This window comes from Panthera onca, chromosome E2 (genome assembly GCF_046562875.1).
Source record: "Panthera onca isolate mPanOnc1 chromosome E2, mPanOnc1 haplotype 2, whole genome shotgun sequence".
In the NCBI taxonomy this organism is placed as follows: Eukaryota; Metazoa; Chordata; class Mammalia; order Carnivora; family Felidae; genus Panthera; species Panthera onca.
The window spans coordinates 19,404,346-19,425,428 of record NC_138353.1 but is presented as its reverse complement, the minus strand read 5'-3'; the positions used below and the strand labels follow the sequence as shown (position 1 = coordinate 19,425,428).

At 48.0% G+C, this 21,083-nt stretch overlaps 1 protein-coding gene across 4 annotated transcripts in view; it reads left to right on the top strand.

The window, feature by feature from the left end:
* The window catches only part of CHST8 (carbohydrate sulfotransferase 8), a 128,399-nt gene that overhangs the window by 44,297 nt on the left and 63,019 nt on the right, over nucleotides 1-21,083 (top strand). Inside the window, exons 1-2 of one of the 4 annotated variants that reach the window (XM_060650934.3) lie at nucleotides 15,177-15,944; nucleotides 19,978-20,193. The exons of 1 other annotated variant lie outside the window; for it this stretch is intronic. In XM_060650934.3, coding sequence (XP_060506917.1) covers nucleotides 20,064-20,193 — 130 coding nt within the window. In that variant the 5' untranslated portion in view covers nucleotides 15,177-15,944; nucleotides 19,978-20,063. Of the gene's footprint in view, nucleotides 1-15,176; nucleotides 15,945-16,360; nucleotides 16,470-19,977; nucleotides 20,194-21,083 lie in introns of those variants that run through there. 2 more of the 4 variants (XM_060650935.3, XM_060650933.3) reach the window with 2 other exon arrangements.

The following is a 21,083-nucleotide window of genomic DNA, read 5'->3' as shown; positions in this document are numbered from 1 at the left end:
ATGGTCATTGTTCTGGTGGCTACAAGGCAGAAGGATGAGAGCTTCTGAAATGCCCACATGCGTGCTTACACACACAAACACATGTCCCCTCACACACATGCTCACCCAGACACACAGACATGAGCCCTCACCCTCTCCATTCACAGGATGGCGTCACAAAGACACACGTGCATGCTCATCCATGCATGTGCACACACACACATTCACAGATGGGTTCACATGTGAGCCCAGGGCCCTCTCAAGGTCCTTCTTTGCTCTCACGGTCCCTCAAGGTCTCACTGAGGCCGGGGACCACTTGGGAGCCTGCGGGCCAGTGCTGCAGACAGGAGGTAGCTGTGTGGGGAGGGCAGGCCAACAGAGCAGGCTCAGAGAGGGCTTCTGAGAAGGATGGAGTGGCCCTCACCCCCTCCCTGCTGACAGACCAGGTCTGTGCTGACGTGGATCCAGAGTGTGCTGCCTTCCTGGGCCACACGCGGCAGGGTTAGTCCTGGGACACAACACGGGAAACGGCAGACAGCACTTCCTTTGGACTTAGACCTGAATTCAAATGCGCCTCCACTGCTTCCTCACAGTGTGGCCTTGAGTAAGTCACTCAGCCTCTCTGAGCCTCATCTGTAAAATGGGGTTAGTTATTCATGCAGCTTTTGTACAGAGCAAAGGGAAGAATGCATAGGGGACTCAGTAGCCAATTCTATGTCACCCCTTCCCCTTGTCTCCTAGTCTTTGAGTTTGGGGGTGCTGACCTCTCAAGACCAGCTCCAAGAAGGGCAGCTTCATCCCACTGGTCCCAGGCCTGCACCTACCAGCATGGGGCATTCCCAGCCTCTGGCATTGGGTCAGGGAGGTGCCGACAGCTCAGGGTCCAGGAGTCTTATCTTATGGTGAGGGACGGGGCTCCCCCTCTCCTGCAGGATGTAGCAAGGATGCCTGTAGGCTGGACTGTGGCTGTAGCCATCAAGCAACCATGTAGAGGCTATCTGAGGATAAAACCTGCCCAAGGACAGAGGAGTGGAGCCTCAGGAAGGACCCGGGTCCCGATGACACTGTGGAGCTACAGGATTCCCACAGCACATCCTGCTTGTCACAAGTCCTGTGTCAAACGCTGGCCTGACATTGTCTACACACAGTTGATGACAAGCACTGAAGCAGGCAAAAGCTTGTCTCCTGGCAGCTTGCCAGGCATGCTCATCCCTCCCCCTGCCCCCCAGACACTGCTGCGTTGTGCATGCCAGGGCTGAGCCTTCTCTACAAGGGCTGTGCTACTTTGCTTGGGCTGCTGTAACAGAATACTACAGACTAGGGGGCTTCAGGAGCCGAAATGTGCTGCCTCTCAGTCCTGGAGGCTGGGAGTCTGACTTCAAGGTGTCAGCAGATTTGGCTCCTTCTGAGGGTGGTCAGGGAGATGTGTTCCAGGCCTCTTCCCTGGATTCTGGGCATTTTCGGGTAATCTTTGGCATTCCTTGGCTTATAAATCTCTGTCTTTATCCTCACATGGCATTCTCTCTGTGTGCATGTCTGTCCAGATTTCCCCTTTTTATAAGAACAGTAGTCTTTTAGGCTAGGGGCTCATCCTAGTGCAGTGTGACCTTGTCTTAGCTAATTATCTTTGCAATGACCCTTTTTTCAAATTAGATCATATTCTGAGGTACTGGGGGTTAGGACTCCAACATGTGAATTTGGCAGGGGCAACACCATTCAACCCAAAACTGGTGCACATGAGTGTGTGTGTGTGTGTGTGTGCGCGCGCACGTGCGCCATTGCTGGTGGATCCTGTGCTACTGCGGTGACTGTCCACCAGGCAGAGGCCAATGCCCTGTGCTGGAAGCCTGTGTTTCTGCATGAGTGCCATCCACTTACAGAGCGGTAGGACACAGCTCCTGACCAGCCAGGCTGCTGTAGCCTCTCTCCTCACCAGCTGACTCATAGGCTTTTTCTCCTCTCCGCTGATTTTGCACAAAACACCTTGAATCATTTTTATCCAGAGGTCAGGTGCCTTTCCCCAATATGGACTATGTTTTTCATGGCCACGGTGGCAATGAGTGGACCCTAGGTCAAATACAGCTTGGACATGAGTTTTGATTGGCTCAAGTCAGTTTAAAAAATGTGTCTTGCTTGCCAATTTGAGAATCAAGAAATTTCTGATTAAAAATCTAGGTTTCCAAACTAGAAGATCTGAAGGCCTGGATCTGCTACCAAGGGTCATTGGCCATGTCATTCTAAAAATAACTTTCATTTTTATAAAGTGTCATATAGTTAGTATTAGAAATGGGCTTCTTCAAACAAGTGTTCACTGAAGAACAATGATTGGCCACTCTGGTTCTCATTATGAAAGTGTATATTTCCACTTGTATCTTTCTCCTTGCAAATGCAAGACGTTAGGGCTTAAGTGCCCCTTCATTTGACACGGTGACACAAGGGCATGAGTGGGATCTCTGTGGGTGCCATCCTGCTATGGGATGCTCCCAGTCAGCTGACTGCTGCCTACATCCTTGCCCTAGCACTCCAGCCTGGCAAACATACCGAGGAATACCATGTCTAGGGATCATTAAAGACTTAGCACATTTTCTGCCTGTGTCCTTGAGGCCAAGAAATGAGAACGCATGGACATGTGACAGCAGAAAAGAGGCTGAAGGCTCAGGGAGAGAAAAACCAGACTCCCTTGTGTGTTGTTTTAAGGTAAGCAAACAAGTCTGCAAAGCCATTTGGAGACAAGGGCAAGACCACTGGGGGGAGCATGTGCCCTGCAGGGAGAGGACTACCCAGTGGCCTACCCCACCTGTCCTGAGCCTCTTCCCTCTACCCAAGGACAGTAGTATTCGTCACAAATAGCCCTGTGGTATCAGTCCACCAAACCAACTCACTGTTGGGGAAAACTGAAGCTCAGAAATGTAAGATGATACCCAAAGTCTTCTAGTGAGAGAATGTAGTGCTGAGTGGCAAATACTTGGAGCCCAGGTCTCTTTCCTTTACACTAGTCTCTCACTGTTACCTGTGTTAGAAAAAAGCCCAGGGGCTCCAGGAATCCACGGGCGAGTGTCACAGCTGACCTGGGGACCAACAGGGGATGGTGAGAAATGAGACTGAAGGCAGGAGAGCAGCAGACGGTGGATACTCAGTGGGCCTTGTGGGATATGCTAAGACATTCAAACTTGGACCACTGGGCAATGGGGGGCCCTTAGACCCTTTTGAACAAGAGAGTGGCAGCTGCTGTCCTATGGCCACTCTTGTGGAGGTAGGGAGCTGTCCAGGCCCTAGGTGCTGAATCAGCCTCACTGAGGGCTTGGAAAAAAAAAAAAAAAGATGGACAGGACACATGTAGGAGTGGGGAGAGTGGGGAGTGAGGGTTAGGGTGGACCCACATTTCTGACTTCCCAACACCCTGTGGTGAAAGAGGGAGAAACCATTGAGGATCAGTGGGGTAGAGGAGACCCGAAGCACAGGATATCCCCTGGAGAGAGATATGAGGCAGAGACGCATGGAGGAGGCAGGCTCCCGTCTTATGCATAGCCACTCATTAGAAGCTCCAGGTTATTCACAGCCCTGGCCCCCTCCCAGTAGCCTGAGGGAGACCCAGTTCTCCACAGAACAACCAGGACAGGGCCAACAGACTTGATTGCTCTGCCGTATTCTTAGTCTTTGAGCCCCCAGGTTGGAAGACACCAGCTGTTCTGAGGAGAGCTCCAGGGTAAATCATGCTGGACTCGTGGGGATCAAGAATGTGATGATTAGCCATGGAGCCAGCTTAGAGAGGCCAGCCTCTCCCAAAGGGGATGGCTGTGCATGTGAACTGTGCAGACCCACAGGGTACACCTGCTGGACTCCACATGACCTCAGCCCAAAGGACCCAGCTGGTCCTAGTGTGCAAGGATCCCTCCCCCTTCTCCCTCCTCTTACTATCTCTCTCTTTGCTCACCGCACATTGCCCAAGCACCTACTCTGTGCCAGGCATTATTAACAGCTGGGAATACAAAAGCAAGTCCTCTGGGGCCTCCCTGTGCCAGCCACAAGGAAAGGGATTCCCTGGAAGGAAGCCAAACCTCCTTGCCATTCTCTCTTCTTCTGGAGTCTATGGGTTGCTGTTTGCAGCTTGGAGGCAGCTGCACCCTGCCAGGGGCCAGGGCATTCTAGGTTTACTCATACACTCTTTTCTGTCCATATTATACCCCAACTTTCAATTTTGAGAAGTAAATATGCAATTTTTTCCCTCCCTATAATTTTCCCTGCTGTGGCTGTGGATGTCAGAGCAGCTGGAAAATGTGAATAGCTCAGTGCTTTCTAAAAGTAAAAGAAGGCCGTGCAACATCATACATTGTCTGCTGCTCTTGGCAAAATCCAGTGGCTCTGTTGTGGCGGGGGGGGGGGGGGGGGATGCTCTCCAGGCTGTACTGTCAGGGGAACTTTTAACCCAAATAATCCATGCCCCCACCTTCCATTAGCAATTAGATAATCACCAAGAACTAAGCATGTGTGTGCACACACACGTGCATGTTGCAGGGATGTTAGTAGAGGTGAGGTGAGGGTATCTGCTTACGCAGTCAGACTTTCTGCGTGTTCCCCTGGAGACTTTCAGACCTTCATGTCTCAGTAGCTGAAGGTCAGGACAGTCTGATCTATGCTTTTGTCTGGGAGAAGCGGTGAATGGGGAGTGGGAAGGCAAGATTTGAGTCAGGCAGATCTGGGATGGCTTATGGAGAGTGTAACCTTGGCCATGTTTAGTCTCTCTGGGTCTTAATTTCATCATCCGTAAATTGGTGGCAAAGTTGGAAGATGTGCTGTCCAGACCCCCTTCCAGAACACACTGACCACCCATGAGATTTGTGGTCAGCAACCATCCCCCAGCTGTCAGCTCCTTTAGGATCTTCTTTGGCTACAGCAGTAACTGTCTGATCTGGGGTCATGCCTTTCTCTGGGCATGCCACATCCAGGTACTGAGTAAGGCAAGGCATAAAGGTGCAGCCATTTCTGCCTGCTACAGGACACTCCCATGGGCTACACCTACTTCAGAGCTCCCTGCCCAGCCTGGGTTGGACCAGCATCCCTGTCTGCCTTCTCCTGCTCACCTTGGCTTCCTCCCTTTTCCCTTCATAGGTGTTGATCCTTAATTAACATCTTGCACCCCAGACTCCATCTCTGCATCTCCTCACAGAGAACCAAACCTGTGTCAAGTAGGGAGAATGATTTTCACTTCAAGAGGTTATTGTTCAAGGGGCTCCTGGGTGGGTCAGTCAGCTAAGCATCCGACTCTTGATCTCAGCTCAGACCTTGATCTCAGGATCGTGAGTTCAAGCCCCACATTGGGTTCCATGCTGGGCATGAAGCCTACTTAAAAAAAAAAAAAAGTGGTTACTGTTCAAAAGTGAAATGGGATGTTTATATAGTATTCAGCATGGTACCTGGAAGGTTAACAAAGCATAATACACGTCTATTCCTTCTCCTTTTCTTTCCCTAAAAACTATGACACTAAATCCCATTCCAGACCTTGAGCAGTTGTTCATAGCCTGTGCTTTGTAATATTGGCTTGGAGAAAGTGGCCCTGAAAGTCTGTGCTGCCTGCTAAGTTTGAGGGCCTGGTGGAGGACTCTGAAGCCAGTCTTGTCCCTGTGAAGTTCATTATCCATGGATCACATCAGCCCTCTTCAAGGTTCCTCACTGAAAAGAAATTGAGCATGCAAATGCTCTTTTATCATAATCACCACGTATCCACAGGGTAATTCATAAAAGAGCTGGAAATATATTGAAATTCAATATTGTTTGAGTCCAAATCAATATTAATAATTGTTTGCATTTTTAAAGTGCAATTTGCAATTGAAAAATGCACAAAGATCAACCAGTAGTTGCTAACACATCAAATTTTCCTATTAAAGGCATAGTCCCTTAACTTTAAAATGTTTCTTTACAACAAAAGGTGGCACTGATCCATGAAAATGGTTATCTATTATTTACATGCACAACATTAGAATTTGTTTCCATTATGCATGAGTTGAAAGGCCAGTTACTTTTACTTTTAAGTTCTTGTTTTTTAAAAAATTAGACGTTTCATTTTGAGATAATTTTAGATTCACATAACAGTTGTAAGAAATAACACAGAGAAATCTCACGTACCGTTTTTCCTGTTTCCCCCAGTCCATCTTATAAAATTATAGTACAATATCACAATGAGGATATTGACATTGATACAGTCAAGATACAGGACATTTCCATCACCACAAGGGTCCCTCATGTTGCCCTTTTAAATTCTTTAAAAATTAAAGATTTTTAAATGACAAAGGTGATGATGGATACAGTGGGATCCCCATCATTAGCCTTGTGTCGATTTCTGCCTTGAAATGTATTCTATCACTAAATGAGGCACTGTCTCAGCTGGGCTCAGTGTAGATGTTGAAACATGGAGAGCAGTGGTCATCTAGGGAGGGAGTGGCCTCAGCTGGGAATCACCTCAGCCAGGCAGGCCTCAGGGGAGCAAGACTTTGTGGCTTAGAAAGAACCTGAGAACACAATTTCCAGATTAACACTTGCATCGGAGCCCTTTGCTCCCTCCAAAAGGTCAAAGTGGTCTTAAAGGGAAACAGCTTGGCAGCTTTGGTCCATTGGAGCCCAGCAGCTATCCAGATTTGTGGCAAGAGACAGGTGGCAAGTGTGGATAAGGGATGTCCTAGCCAAAGGATCTCCTGCTCTGCCTGAAAGAGGCCTCGTGTGAATGAAATTCACAGAAACGCCTTTCTGTTTTGACATTTGTCTCATACCAGAGCTGCAAGGAACTTGAGAACTCATCTACAATGGATATTTTGGATGCAGACTGACTCTGAGATTAGTGAATTAAGTCATGAGGGTCCCACAGCTGATGGGGGGGGGGGGGGGAGGGAAGCCAGACCTAGAACCTGGCGTGGGCTCCCACTCTGAACCTGCTGTCCATCTCATGATATCTAGCTGCTTTGTTCAGGCTGCCCGAGCCACAACCCCAGCTCCCCCATGTCCTGGTCATGTTTCACATGACCATGAACTTGACCATTCTCTGGTCCTCAGCTCCTGGGCCCACATGCAGTCATCTGTGGCATGAGTGAAACTTAACAGGAAGAGGGTGATTTTGGCTCAGTATCAAGTTTTAGTTTGCTTTTGTTGATTTTTTTTTTATTGTGGTAAGGTACACATGATATAAAATTTACTATTTTAATCATTTTTAAGTCCAGAAGCATCAAATACATTCAAATTGTTGTACAGCCATCACCACCACCCGTCTCCAGAATCTCTTTCAACTTCCCCAACTGAAACTCGGCCTATTAATTAACAACTCCCCGTTCCTCTCTCCCTCACGGCCCCTGGTAACCACTATTCTGCTTTCTGCTTCTGAATTTGACTGCATGGAATCATACAGTGTTTGTCCTACTGCAAATGGCTAGTTTCACACAACATAATGTCCTCAACGTTCATCCATGTTGTAGCATGTTGTGTTCATTGACTTGTCATGTGTTTGTTTTGTCTTTAGATTCCATATATAAATGAGATCATATGGTATTTGTCTTTCTCGGTCTGAATTATTTCACTTAACATAATATCCTCTTGTTCCATCCCTGTTGTTGCAAATGGCAAGATCTTATTCTTTTTTATAGGTGAATAACGTTCCATCATGTGCTTGTCTGTATGTGTGTATACACACACACACACACATACATATATATATATATATATATATATATATATATATATATATATACATATACACACACACACACACACACACACACACACGCACACACACATATATATGCGCACAACATCTGTTATCCATTCACCTATAGATGGACACTTGGGTTACTTCTATGTCTTGGCTATTACAAAAATGCTGTAGTGACTGTATATTACATTTTCGAATTACTGTTTTTGTTTTCTTCAGGCAAATGCCCAGAAATGGAATTGCTGGATCATATATGGTAGTTCTATTTTTAATTTTTTGAGGCACCTCCGTACTGGTTTCCACAGTGGCTGCACCATCTGCATTCCTACCAACAGTGCAAGAGGGATCCGTTTGTCCATATCCCCCCCATATCCTCTCCTTGTTGTATCTTTGTCTTCTTGATGCTAGCCCTTCTGGCTTATGTGAGGTGATAGCTCATTGTGGTTTTGATATTCATTTCCCTGCTGATTAGTGATGGTGAGCACCTTTTCCTGTGTTTTTTAGCCATCTGTATGTCTTTCTTTGGAAAAATGTCTATGCAGGTCCTTTGCCCATTTTTTAATTGGATTATTTGTGGGTTTTTGTATTGAGTTGTATGAGAGCTTTACATATTTTGGATATTAACCCCTTATCAGATACATCATTTACAAATATCCTCTGCCATTCAGTAGGTTGCCTTTTCATTTTGTTGATGGTTTCCTTCACTGTGCAAAAGCTTTTTTGTTTGATGTAGTCCCAGCTGTTTGTTTTTGCTTTTAATTTGCCTGGGGAAGCATATCCAGGAAAATAATGCTAAAGCCAATGTCCAAGAATTTACTGCCTGCGTTTTCTTTTAGGAGTTTTAGGGTTTCAGGTCTTATGTTTAAGTCTTTAAGCCATTTTGAGTTTATGGTTGGTATAGTGAAAGAAAGTGGTCCAGTTTCATTCTTCTGCATGTAGCTGTCCAGTTTCCCTAGCACCATTTATTGAAAAGACTATTCCCTGTTGTTTATTTTTGCCTCTTTTGTTGAAGATTAATTTATTATATAATTGCAGGTTTATTTTTGGGCTCTTTATTTTGTTCTGTTTATCTATGTGTCTATTTATGTGCCAGTCCCATACTGTTTTGATTACTATAGCTTTGTAGTTTAGTTTGAAATCTGGGCTTGTGATACCTCCAGCTTTGTTCTTTCTCAAGATGGCTTTGTCTCTTTGTGGTCTTTTGTGGTTCCATATAAATTTTAGGATTATTTCTTCTGGTTATATATAAAAAATAATATTGGTATTTTGATAGGGATTACATTGTATCTGTAGATTGCTTTGAGTAGTATGGACATTTTAACAATATTAATTCTTCCAATCCATAATCATGGGATATCTTCCTATTTATTTGTGCCACTTTCAGTTTCTTTCATCAATGTCTTATAGTTTTCAGAATATAGGTTTTTCACCTTCTTAGTTAAATCTATTCCTAGGTATTCTGTTCTTTTTGATGCAATTATAGATGGGATTGTTTTCTTGATTTCTCTTTCTGTTAGTCTGTTATTGATGTATAGAAACACAACAGATTTCTGTATATTGATTCCATATCCTACAACTTTACTGAATTACTTTATTAGATCTAATAGTTTTTTGGTGGAGTCTATATACAGTATCATCTGCATGTCATCTGCAAAAGTGGCATGCTTCTTCCTCACCAATTTGAATGCTTTTTATTCCTTTTTCTTGTTTGTCAAATGTTTTTTCTGCATCTATTGAGATCATCATATAACTTTATCCTTCATTTTGTTAATGTTTTGTATCATGTTGATTGATTTGTGAGTGTTGAACTATACTTGCTTCCATGGAATAAATCCCACTTGATCATGTTGAATTATCCTTTTAATGTATTTTTGAATTCAGTTTGCTGATAATTCACTGAGGATTTTTGAATCTGTGTTCATTAGGGATATTGGTCTATAATTTTTGTTTGTTGTAGTATCTTTATCTGGCCTGGGTATCAGGATAATGCTGACCTAATACAATTAATTTGGAAGCATTTTTTCCTCTTCTATTTCTGGGAATAGTTTCTGAAGGATAGATGTTAACTCTTCCTTAATTATTTGGTATTGCCAAATTCACCTGTGAAGCCATCTGGCTCTGGACTTTTGCTTGTTGGGAGTTTTTTGGTTACTCATTTAATTTCATTACTAGTAATTAGTCTGTTCAAATTTGCTATTTCTCCCCGATTCAGTTGTAGAAGATTATACGTGTCTAGCAATTTATGCATCTCTTCTAGGTTGTCCAATTGTTGTCATTTTTTTAGTAGTCTCTTATAATCCTCTGTATTCCTATGCTACCAGTTGTAACTTCTCTTATTTCCAATTTTATTTATGTTGGTACTCTCTTTTTCTTGATGAGTCTGGCTAAAGGTTTATCAATTTTGTTTATCTTTTCAAAGAAACAGCTAATAGTTTCATTGATCTTTTCTAATTTTTTTTCTAGTCTCTATTTCATTTATTACTGCTCTGATTGATCTTTATTATTTCCTTCCTTCTGCTGACTTTGGGCTTTGTTTGTTCTTTTTCTAGTTCCTTTAGGTGTAAGGGTAGATTATTAGAGATTCCTCTTGCTTCTTGAAGTAGGCCTGTATCACTATAAACTTTCCTCTTAGAACTGTTTTGCTGTGTCCCAATGATTTTTAACCATTGTGTTTTCATTTTCATTTGTCTCCATGCATTTTTTTTTTTTGTCTTCTCTTTGATTTCTTTGACCTCCTCTTTGATCCATTGGTTGTTTGGTAGCACATTGTTTAGCCTCCTCATGTTTGTGTTTTTCCCAATTTTTTTTTTGTAATTGATTTCTGGTTTTACACCATTGTGGTTGGAAAAGATACTTGATATGATTTCAATCTTAAATTTATTGAGAATTATTTTGTGACCTAACATATGATCTATCCTGGAAAAATGTTTTATGTGCACTTGAAAGGAATGTGTATTCTGCTGTTTTTAGATGCAATATTCTGTATATATGTTAAGCCCATCTGGTCTAATGTGTCATTCAAAACTGCTGTTTCCTTATTGATTTTCTGTCTAGATGATCTAGCCATTGATGTAAGTGGGATGTTAAAGTCCCCTACTATTATTGTATTACTGTCAATTTCTCTCTTTATGTCTGTTAGTATTTGCTTTATGTATTTAGGTGCTCCTGTGTTAGGTACATAGATATTTTCAATTGTTTTATCCTCTTGTTGGATTGATTCTTTTACCATTATATAATGCCCTTCTTTGTCTCTTGCTACAGTCTTTGTTTTAAAGTCTATTTTGCTTAAGTATTGCTAACCTAGCTTTTTTTCCTCTCCTTCCTTCTTTCCTTCCTTCCTTCCTTCCTTCCTTCCTTCCTTCCTTCCTTCTCCTTCCTTCCTCCCGTCCTCCTTGTTTCTTTCTTCCTTCCTTCCTTCCTTCCTTCCTTCCTTCCTTCCTGACTTCCTTCCTTCCTTCCTTCCTTCCTTCCTTCCATTTTCATGGAATATCTGTTTCAGTCCCCTCAGTTTTCATCCCCTATGTGTCTTAGGTCTGAAATGAGTCTCTTGTAGGCAACATATAGATGAGTTTGCTTTTCTATACATTCAATCACCCTGTGACTTTTGATTGCAGCATTTAATCCAGTTACATTTAAAGTAATTATTAATAGTAGGTGCTTGTTGTCATTTGTTAATTATTTTTGTGATTGTTTTGTAGTTCTCCGTTCCTTTCTTGTTCTCTTGCTGTCTTCCCTTGTGTTTGATGACTTTTAGTGTTATACCTGAATCCCTTTCTCTATTATAGGTTTTTGATTTGTGGTTACTATGAGGTTCATCTATAACATCCTATGTATATAGCAGTTTATATTAAATTGATGGTCATTTAAGTTTAAACACATTATAAAAGCACTATTTTTTTTACTCTCCCCTCCACATTTTATGTATATGATGTCATATTTTGCATCTTTTATGTATCCCTTGACTAATTTTTGTAAATATATAATTGATTTTACTACTTTTGTGTTTTAACCTTTATATTAGCTTTATAAGTGATTGATCTATTACCTTTGCTATATGTTTGTTTTTACCAGTGAATTTTTTTCTTTCATAATTTTCTTGCTTCTAGTTATGGTCTTTTCTTTCTTCTTTCTGAAGAATTCCCTTTAGCATTTCTTATAGGCCAGGTGAGCAAACTTTTGTTTGCTGGGAAACACATGATCTCTCTTTCCATTCTGAATGATAACATTGCTGGGTAGAATATCCTTGGTATAGGTCTCTTCCTTCCAACACTTGGAATGTTTCATGCCATTCGCTTCTGGCCTGCAAAGTTTCTGCTGAAAATTCAGCTGATAGCCTTATGGGGCTTCCCTTGTAGGTATCTTGTTTTCTTTTGCTGCTTTTAAGATTCTCTCTTTATCTTTAATTTTTGCCATTTTAATTATTATGTATCTTGATGTGGACTTCCTTGGGTTCATCTTGTTTGGGGATTTCTGTGATTCCTGGACCTGGATGTGTGTTTCCTTCCCCAGCTTAAGGAAGTTTTCAGTTATTATTTCTTTGAATAAGTTTTGTGCCTCTTTTTCTTTCTCTTCTCCATCTGGGACCCCTGTCATGTGAATGTTATTATGCTTGATGTTGTCACAAAAGTACCTTACCCTATTTTAATTTTTAAATTTTTTTTTCTTTGTACTGTTCAGTTTAGTTGTTTTTTTACTACCCTGAATTCTAGGTCACTGATCTGCTCTTCTGCATCCTCTGTTCTGCTGTTGAATCTTCTAGTTAATTTTTCATTTCACTTGTATTCTTCAGCTCCGACAGGTTCTTTTTTATATTTTCTATCTCTTTGTTAAAGCTCTTACTGAGTTCTTCCACTCCTCTCTTAAGTCTGGGGAGTACCTATAGCCATTAATTTGAATTCTTTATCAGATAGATTCCTTATCTCTGTTCTGTTTAGCTTGTTTTCTAGGGTTTTGTCTTGTTCTTGTGTTTGGATCATATACCTCTGTCTCCTCACTTTGTCTGACTCTCTGTTCGTTACATATGGATATATGTGGTGCTCCCCTAAGTGGGCTGCGAGCACCCTCCTGTTGTGACTGGGCTGACTGCTGAGGGTGCAATGGTGGGTGGAGCCAGCTTTCAGTCTGACTGTCTGCAGGCACACTGGTGGGCTGGGCTTGCCTCACATGCAGTGGGCTGAAAGAGCCAACTGAGCTACTGTGCACACTGGTTGGTAGGGCTCATTCCCCACTCCCTGGGTCAGGATTTGCTCTGGAGGTGTGCCAGTTCTGACCAGAGCTGCCTGCTGGGTGTGGCAGGTGATAGTCACTCTGGAAGGGCACAGATCCTGGCTGGGGCTGCCCAGTGTGAGAGCCGCTTTGGAGGGGCACCTGCTGGTGGGTTGGGTTGAGTGGGGCTAGTCTGCAGGGCAATTTGGGGGCAGGGCAAGATGCTAGCAAGGTAGAGGGAGAATGTCAGAACTGGCTCCCACCAGAGTCTGCCAAAGCAGAAGGAGGACAAGAGAAAGAGTACCTGCCAGCACTTCCATTCCTGGAGGAAACTCCTACATATCCTGAACCCTCCAATATACATCCTAAAATTAGTCAATAAGTCCCCTTCATGAATACCCCAGGCACTTTTTAAACTGCTACTTCTGGGGGCGCCTGGGTGGCTCAGTCGGTTGAGTGTCCGACTTTGGCTCAGGTCACGATCTCGCAGTTCATGAGTTCGAGCCCCGCGTCAGGCTCTGGGCTGATGGCTCAGAGCCTGGAGCCTGCTTCGGATTCTGTGTCTCCCTCTCTCTCTGCCCCTCCCCCGTTTATGCTCTGTCTCTCTCTGTCCCAAAAATAAATAAACGTTAAAAAAAATAAACTGCTACTTCTGTGCTGGGTCTTGGGCCCAATGATATAGTGCATTGGCCCTTTAAGACTAGAGACTCGGTTTCCCTATAACCCTCCAGCTCTTCTGAAGGCAGGCCCTGCTGATTTTCAAAGCCAGACATCGTGGGGGCTCATCTTCCCTGTGGAGGTCCTCAGGGCCAGGGGTGCCTGGTGTGGGGCTGGGTCCTCTCACTCTGTGCCTGTGTTGTCCCTCCTGTTCATGGGTTGCCACATGGAGGGCTGCATTCCCAACTTCATCTCTTTGGCCTTCTTTTTATGTCTTTAGCTCAGGAAGATCTGTTTGGCCAGTCTTCAGGTTTCCAGAGTGAGCTGTCACACATGTAGGTGTTGCCTTGGTGTGTCCACAGGTGGAGGTGAACTCAGGATCCTCCTTCTCCACTATCTTCCCCCACTCTCTTCACTGACTTTTGATCAACACATTCAAACTTTAATTTTGTGTAGGGAGTTTCCTAGTGTAATCCATTTTATGGCATCTAAATGACTTGTGTATTTGTTTGTACATATATAATATGCATTAATACATGGGCGTGTATAGCGATAGAGTCCACATTTACCTCCACAAATGTATTAGTCTTCAAGCCCTGTGATTTGAAATCTGCCCTACCAAACTGAGGATACAGAAGTGGCATCCTGGTGTTGAGTGTATGCTGGGTATGTGGGAGCTTCCAGGCTCCATCAGGCTCTCTAACGGAGCTCACTTCCTTGCCTCTTTTCTCACAGGATTGGGCTACTCTTTGGACGTAATTCTAACCCAGACCTGATCAAAACAAACCCACAGCTCCCTAAAACATGCATGACATTTTAGAAATTCCAGGTTCATGGAGTGCCTCTCTTCAGATGGCCCAGACACCTCCATCTGTTAATCCATGCTCATGTCACACGAGGCACAGGTTATGTTGGTCCCATTCCCTGTGCCAGGCACTGTGCAGGGAATACAAAGATGAGAGACCTCGATGCTGCTCTCAGGGCTCTGAGGGTCTGAGATAGGTGTGTGAACACTCTCCACGTGGTAGGAGAAGGGCTGTAATTGAGGTACACATGCTCACAGGATTGGGGGTGCTGAATCCCCATCCCAGATTCTGCCAGGGTAGGACTCAGTTTCTCTACCTACTGAATTACTATCCCCTACCCTGCTTCATAAAATTCCCTGAAGTCCTGGGCAAGAGACTGCATCCATGGTGTGGTCCTACCCCTGAAAGTAATCAAGGGCATTGTAGCTTATGGCACCTTGGCTGGGCTCTCAGGACCCCCTCGCTGCAGCTGCGTGTTTGCAGGCTTCCCTTCAGGCTCTTTGTGTAAGCAGTGGTGGGAAGCCATGCGGTAGCATTCCTAGTGGGTCTGTGGGGACAAGGCTTCGGGGCTGTTTGAGCCCGACTTATGCCTTGGCCTCCGCCTTAGGGCTCCCTTTCCTCTCCCCCTACCCCCAGAAGAAATCATGGGGGATTGGAGAGAATCCCTGCCTTGTAGTGGGGAGGATTCTGGCGGGTGAATTACTTCCCCCAGGAGTGGGGTACAGCCCTGTGCGCTGGGGTGTGCTGAGGCTGGGCCTAGGGCATTTCAGGACCTAGGTCAGCGCTCTCCCGTGTCCAGCAGGGCTGGAGTCTGCAGCCCCGCCCCAGAGTCTGAGCACTTGCAGCCATTCGTCACCCTCACAGAGCATTGCAACTTTATGCCTACGCATAAAAACTGGAGGGACTCATCCCAGAGTTTGCTGCCGCCGCTGCCGCCGCTGCTGTTAGAACAGTTTTAATTAGCTGCAGGATTTTAATGAGCTGAAATCAAGAAGAACCCCATCTCAGAAGCAAGCAGGAGCCGCACACACGGAAGAACTCGTCTGACAAAACAGATGGAGGTGGTGTTCTCAGGGGACTGGGCTGTGTGCTCCGTTTCGGTGAGGAGCAAATGAGTTACTGAGGCCAGGAGGCTGCGGAGGAGAGGCGGGAGGTCAGCCCCAGCGCAGGAGCCTCGGCAGGGGCAGAGCGGAGGCACAGCCCCCTCTGCCGCTCCGGTGGAATGCTTGGTGCCGGATTCAAGGTGACGGCAGTGCCTGGCTCCATTCTCCTCAAGTTGCCATAGCAGCCTCTCTCCCGATGAGCAGCTCCTCCTGGAGCCCTCAGCCGGGAGGGACGTCATTGTTCGCTCCTGCCCGTGCAAGGAGGAGACTGACTGGACAGAGAACTTTCTGGGGCCCGGGGTCCACACACCAAGTGGGTGCTCCCATGGGCACATGGCCCGATGCCTCCGGCTGTCTCCAGTGGGGCACGGGAGCGGGTCCTCACAGCCAGAGGGGGTCCTCTGGGTGACTGGGGGAAGCATCCAGGCCTTGGAGCAGCCGCAGCCAAGCGTGTCCTTGGAGCCATCCGTCCATCCGCCTGCCGGCCTGTCGCCACTGGAGGTGCGTGTGTTTTGGCTGAATTCCCAAGTCCTTGCTTGTGCCCTAAAGTGAATTTTCCCAAGAGACAAATTTTTAAATCAGATAAATAAGGAAATGGGAGGAATCCTTGGCCTTGACCTGTGTCCCAGGAGGTGTTTACAAGATTAATTGGATTTTTTTTTTCTTACAGTAAAAAATTGGCAATGCCATTCAGGCCTCAGGGAGAGAAAGCCACCGGGAAAACGAGGGATTGTGAGCACAGGACCTTCTGGAAACTGAGTGGGCTGTTTATTTTTCTTGCCTCACTCCTCCCTACTCCACCCCCAGTTATTTGAATTGTCTTATTGTCTGTTGGTCTTGGCAGAGAGGCAGGGAGGAAGGGGAGGGTCTTCCACTTGTCATTGGAGCCGAGTGCGATGCAGTGTGTCCCAGATGGGAGCAGAGGCCTGTGAATGTGTTTACGGGGCCCTGGGCAGCCTGGCCCCAGCCTGTGACGGATCATAGGGTCCACTTCCCAGGCAGCAGCTGGACTCCCAGGAGAGGGAGGTGAGCAGCCTTTGGACCAGCATCTTCCCATTGCCTTGAAAATAACGTGTGACTTTGAAGACAAGGACCCTCACAGGAACAGTAGGGGATCAGATGTGCACACTCTCTGAAGTGTCTGGTGATCTCCTAGCTCCCCTCCACCTGTAAAGGAAGGAGGTTCCTACAGATTCTGTGATGTTGGCCCCCTCCTGGGGCATTGAAGACCCAGCCAGACTGCAAACCAGCGACCCAGGAAGGGAGGCATGCTAACCTTTTGATTCCCATTTGCACAGAGCAAGGAGTTAGCTGGGTAGGTGGTCTCCAGTGAGAACAAACACCGAGAGGAAGGTCTCAAAGGGGAAGGCTGAGGTCTGATGCTTAGGGCTGGCCAGGGAAAGCCATGCATGGCTCTGATACCAGCTTCCCTCCCTTCACAGAGAGGGTGCTGTGTTCTCTTGGAGGGGGGCGGGTGTAGAGGGGTCAACAAAAGGGAGGGTCTCTGAAATCAGACACTTGAGTCCCTGATGCTCTGGCCATGGTGAAGGTGCAGGTCCTGGGGCTGGTTTTCTTCCCCTCTCCCCAGATTTGGGGGCAGAGATGTGGTCCTCATCCTGGTTCCACGCACATGGGCTGCTGGGGCCTGGTTCCACGTGGTGGGTTTGGTTTGGGTAGGTTCAGGAACAAATGAGGACAGGTCGTTGCTGCGGGACAGGGGTAGTCAGTACTGGCTTGTATGGTGACAGTGTGACAATTAGGGAGAAGAGGGGGCTGGCCAGTTCTTTTGTAGTCACTTGTGCAGTGCTATTGACCATAAATAATGCAATGATGATCGCATGTGCTTCTGAGTCCCCCCCCCCCTTTTTTTTCCATCAAATAGAGCCTTTGGGTTGAGATTGGGTGGCATTTTATTAACAGTTTTGCCAGGTAGCCCTGTGCCCTAGCCGTAAACTTGCCGTTCTTTTTCCCCTCCTTCCTCTCTTTCCCTCGCCCTAGGTCAGATTGGTCTCCTGACCACGTCTGTCTGACTCAGGAGGCTGGTGTGGCTGCAGGCAGTGTGTCACCACCACGGCCAGGATAATCAGGGTTTTGCAGCAGTTTCTTTACAGCCGGGGCCTTGCTGGGGCCTGTTGATGGAGTGTGTGTGCCGTGGCATATGTGTGTGTGTGTGTGTGTGTGTGTGTGTTAGTGCGTGTGCCTCTGCTCCAGAAAGGTCTTGAGCTGCTCCCCTTGCTCCCTATCTGAGGGTCTTGTCCTTGATGAACCAGTGTGTGTGACATTGTTCCCACTCTTCTGACTCCTTTCTGTGACTGCATGGGCCCCCCCAGGGGTTAAGCCAACTTCTCTGGGGCAGGAGGGCCCAGAGTGAGGGCCAGAGAGAGCAGCTCCGTCTCCCCCCATCCTCTCCCACACCTTGGGGCTGGCCAGGGTGGTCCCGGCACACAGTGCCTATCATTACGAAGGGAAGGGCTTGGGAGACCTTGGGACACAGGGCATCCTATGGGCAGTGTTGAGAGTGACCTTGCCCTTCAGTGGGGCCTGGGCCTGCATGGCTGCACCTGTGTCTCTGCAGGACAATGGGCCAGGTCCCCAGGACCCATCCCGGGCAGCCGTAGAGGGAGAAACCACAGGCCCCCACGAGGGACTCCAGGGTCTGAACCTTTGGGGACAGGTGGCTGCCTGTTTTTACCCTGTGTAAGCCCCGTGGGTGTCCCTGGCAATGGCAGGAAGCAGCAGTCTTTCTTGGGGTGGGGCGGGGGGGCGGGGCATTGGAAGGGAAGTCAGGGCCAACTTCAAACCTGGAGCCAGCTCCAGAGACAAAACTGAGCCCTGCTCAGCGCTGCCTCCCAAACATCAAAGCTGGGAGGTCGTGGGAACCACCTGCTCAGCACAGCCCAGAGAGCCCGGCGTTCAGGCGCGTTCCCCATGCATAGAGGCCTGGGGCAGGTTAATTAAAGTTAACTGAGTGAAAACATAATTACAGTGACTGCAGAGGGGAGAAACCCAAACCTGCAATTTAACACTCTTCAGCACCAGAGCTTTGCTGAGGACAGTCTAGTCCTTGGGAATCTTTGTCTGGGCCTGGGAGGGAAGGGCTCCTCTTACCACTTCCTGCCTCCTGCCCCCCAGGAGCATGAGGACACAGAGGGACCATAGCTGGGGCTTCCTCCCCCAACGCCTGGGTGCCTGGTCAAGAATGGGCTCCCTGACCAAATTACTGTGCCTGAGAAGACCCCCGGCAGGGAAATGACCCTGTGCCAAGCAGCACATCTGGCCTGGGGTCCCCACCACCCAACTATGATCTCAGAGGCTGCTGGAAGCTGTCCCCCTGGCCTCTACCTCCCTGAGCACTGCCCTGTGCCAGGGCTGGGGAAGCTTTCTACAAGCCTGTTTTTGTAGAAAGAGGGTGGTATCTCTAAGCCCGAACTTAGGAAGGGGCAAAGACGAGGGCTCAGAGCAACCTTCCACCACCAACAGGGGAAGTTCTGGAATGCCATGTAGCATGGCCTCCTGTGCAGATCCCTCTCCGGCCCCTATCCTGCTCCACCCATGCCTCCCCCTGCTGCAGGAACTTACATCCTTCCTATGAGCAAATGGCCTTGGGGTGCCCCCCTCTTGACCCACAAGCTTGGCCCATTTGGAGTCACTGGTTGGTATTTCTGTGCCCTTCAGGAGGAACCAGGGGGAGGGGCAAGTCACCTGGGCATGCTCTGGGTCTGCAGTGGCCAGAGCAACAGGTGTCACAGGGATGTTGTCACCGGTCTCTGAGCCTGGGATCTGTCAAATGCAAGTCAGGCTGCCTCAGCTCCAGGCCAGAGGGCCTCATAGTGGGAGTAACTGTGATCGGACCAAAGCTTCGGTTCCCACTGATGTGACGGAGTATCCGGTGGGGTCTCCATCCTACCAGCCCATCCGTGGGTCAGGGCGGCACAGCTCTGGCTGGTGAGGGGAGCAACCAGGAGGGGGAGTCTCTGTCCCTGGTAGCCTCTGGGCCTGGGAGGATCCTTCTCAAAGTATCTCGCTCTGTGGAGACACTTGTCCCCAGCATCCTGCAGGGAGCAGCCAGGGCAGAGAGATCCAAGAGCTCCTCTGTCCACCTGGACAGTTATAAGGGACAAAGGCCCAGATTGCTGCCTCTTCTAGGGGCGTAGACCCTTTCTAGGGAGCACACCTGCTCTGTTGGAAGCTCAGAGAGCCTGGACAGTGCGGGGCCCATTACAGGCTCTGGGTCTCAGGGCTCCAGCCTGGGCTTCCCCAGGCAGAGGCCGGGGAGTGTCTCTCTCCATGATTTTTCTGGGGGTGCAGATACAGGAGACCCTGCTGGGAAGCTGGTGTCCCAGCAACAGGTAGTGACTGGACTTCCCTCAACCTCTTTGGGCTTGAAGGATGCAAGGGACATACCTGAGTACATTCTAAGGGATGGAGGGATCCAGGGATCATGCTTGGTCATAGGCAGTGACTGGGGCCTCAGCCCACGTAGGATGCCCTGTGCCTCAGTGATGGACCATCTTTCTCCCCATCTGCCCTGTAGACTGTGGCCTGATGGACGCTTGGTGTGGATGATGAGGGAAGAACGCACCTCCCACACCCGAGAGGTGAGCCCGAAGCAAGCCCCGGATGACCCCACGAGCCGGAACGATGCGGCTGGCCTGCATGTTCTCATCCATCCTGCTGTTTGGAGCCGCAGGCCTCCTCCTCTTCATCAGCCTGCAGGACCCCACGGAGCTCTCCCCTCGGCAGGTGCCAGGTGAGCCCTTGCGCTCGGCCCCGCCGCCCACTTGCCCCAGCTTTCCTGTCCACAGTGCAGGCCTCCACGGCTGCCCTGGTGCCCAGTCTGTGCTGAAGGTCCCCGGCAGGCAAAGGAGGGGTCCTGGCCTTCTACTGGCAGGCATCAGCCTCTGGCCTCTGGCCTCTAGCCTGTGGTCACTCCTCTTGAAGTGAGGGCCAGGCTGCCTGTCTCTCAGCCAGTTGTTGCTTTGGGTGAAGCTGAGGCTTAAAGAGGATTCCGCCATCTCTTGGGGCCTCTCCCACACTGTCTGGGACATCAGAGGGTGAATGGCTTCTCCTTGAGCCTGTGGCCCCCATGGGACTCTGTTTCTCTGCCAGCCCTGGAACCCCTCGAATCCAGCCCCTTGGCCTGGGCCCCTCCTGCCTTTGTGAAGCTGAGATTACCCCACCTCCCACCTGCATCCCACACGTCCCCTCGTGAGCCACTGAGGGGAGCACCCTTCATGACTTACAGAGGTCTGCTGAGGACAGGTGGGGTGCAGCGAGGAGACAAGGGGAAGGATGGTTCTGGAGCCTCAGGCAGGCAGAATGTGGAGAGGGGAGCTTAGGAGGGTGCCTGCTGCTCAGACACAGCCCTTACTCGTCTCTCAGCTGTGGGCCTGGGGGCCTTTAGCAGGGAGGTCTGTGAAGACACCCATGTGTTCCAGGACGAGGACAATATGGAAGAGTAGAGGCCGTGGATTTAGGCAGAGAGATTCCTGCACCACTCTTGCCTGCAGGGCTCACCCTATAGGAGAGCAGTGCCCAGCCCTTCCCCAGCCCCACCCTCAGCTCTGGCTGCCTCACCCCTCCTAAGCACAGATTGAAGGCCCATAGGCATCAGGTAGAAAATCAGAAGGGGCACAAGGA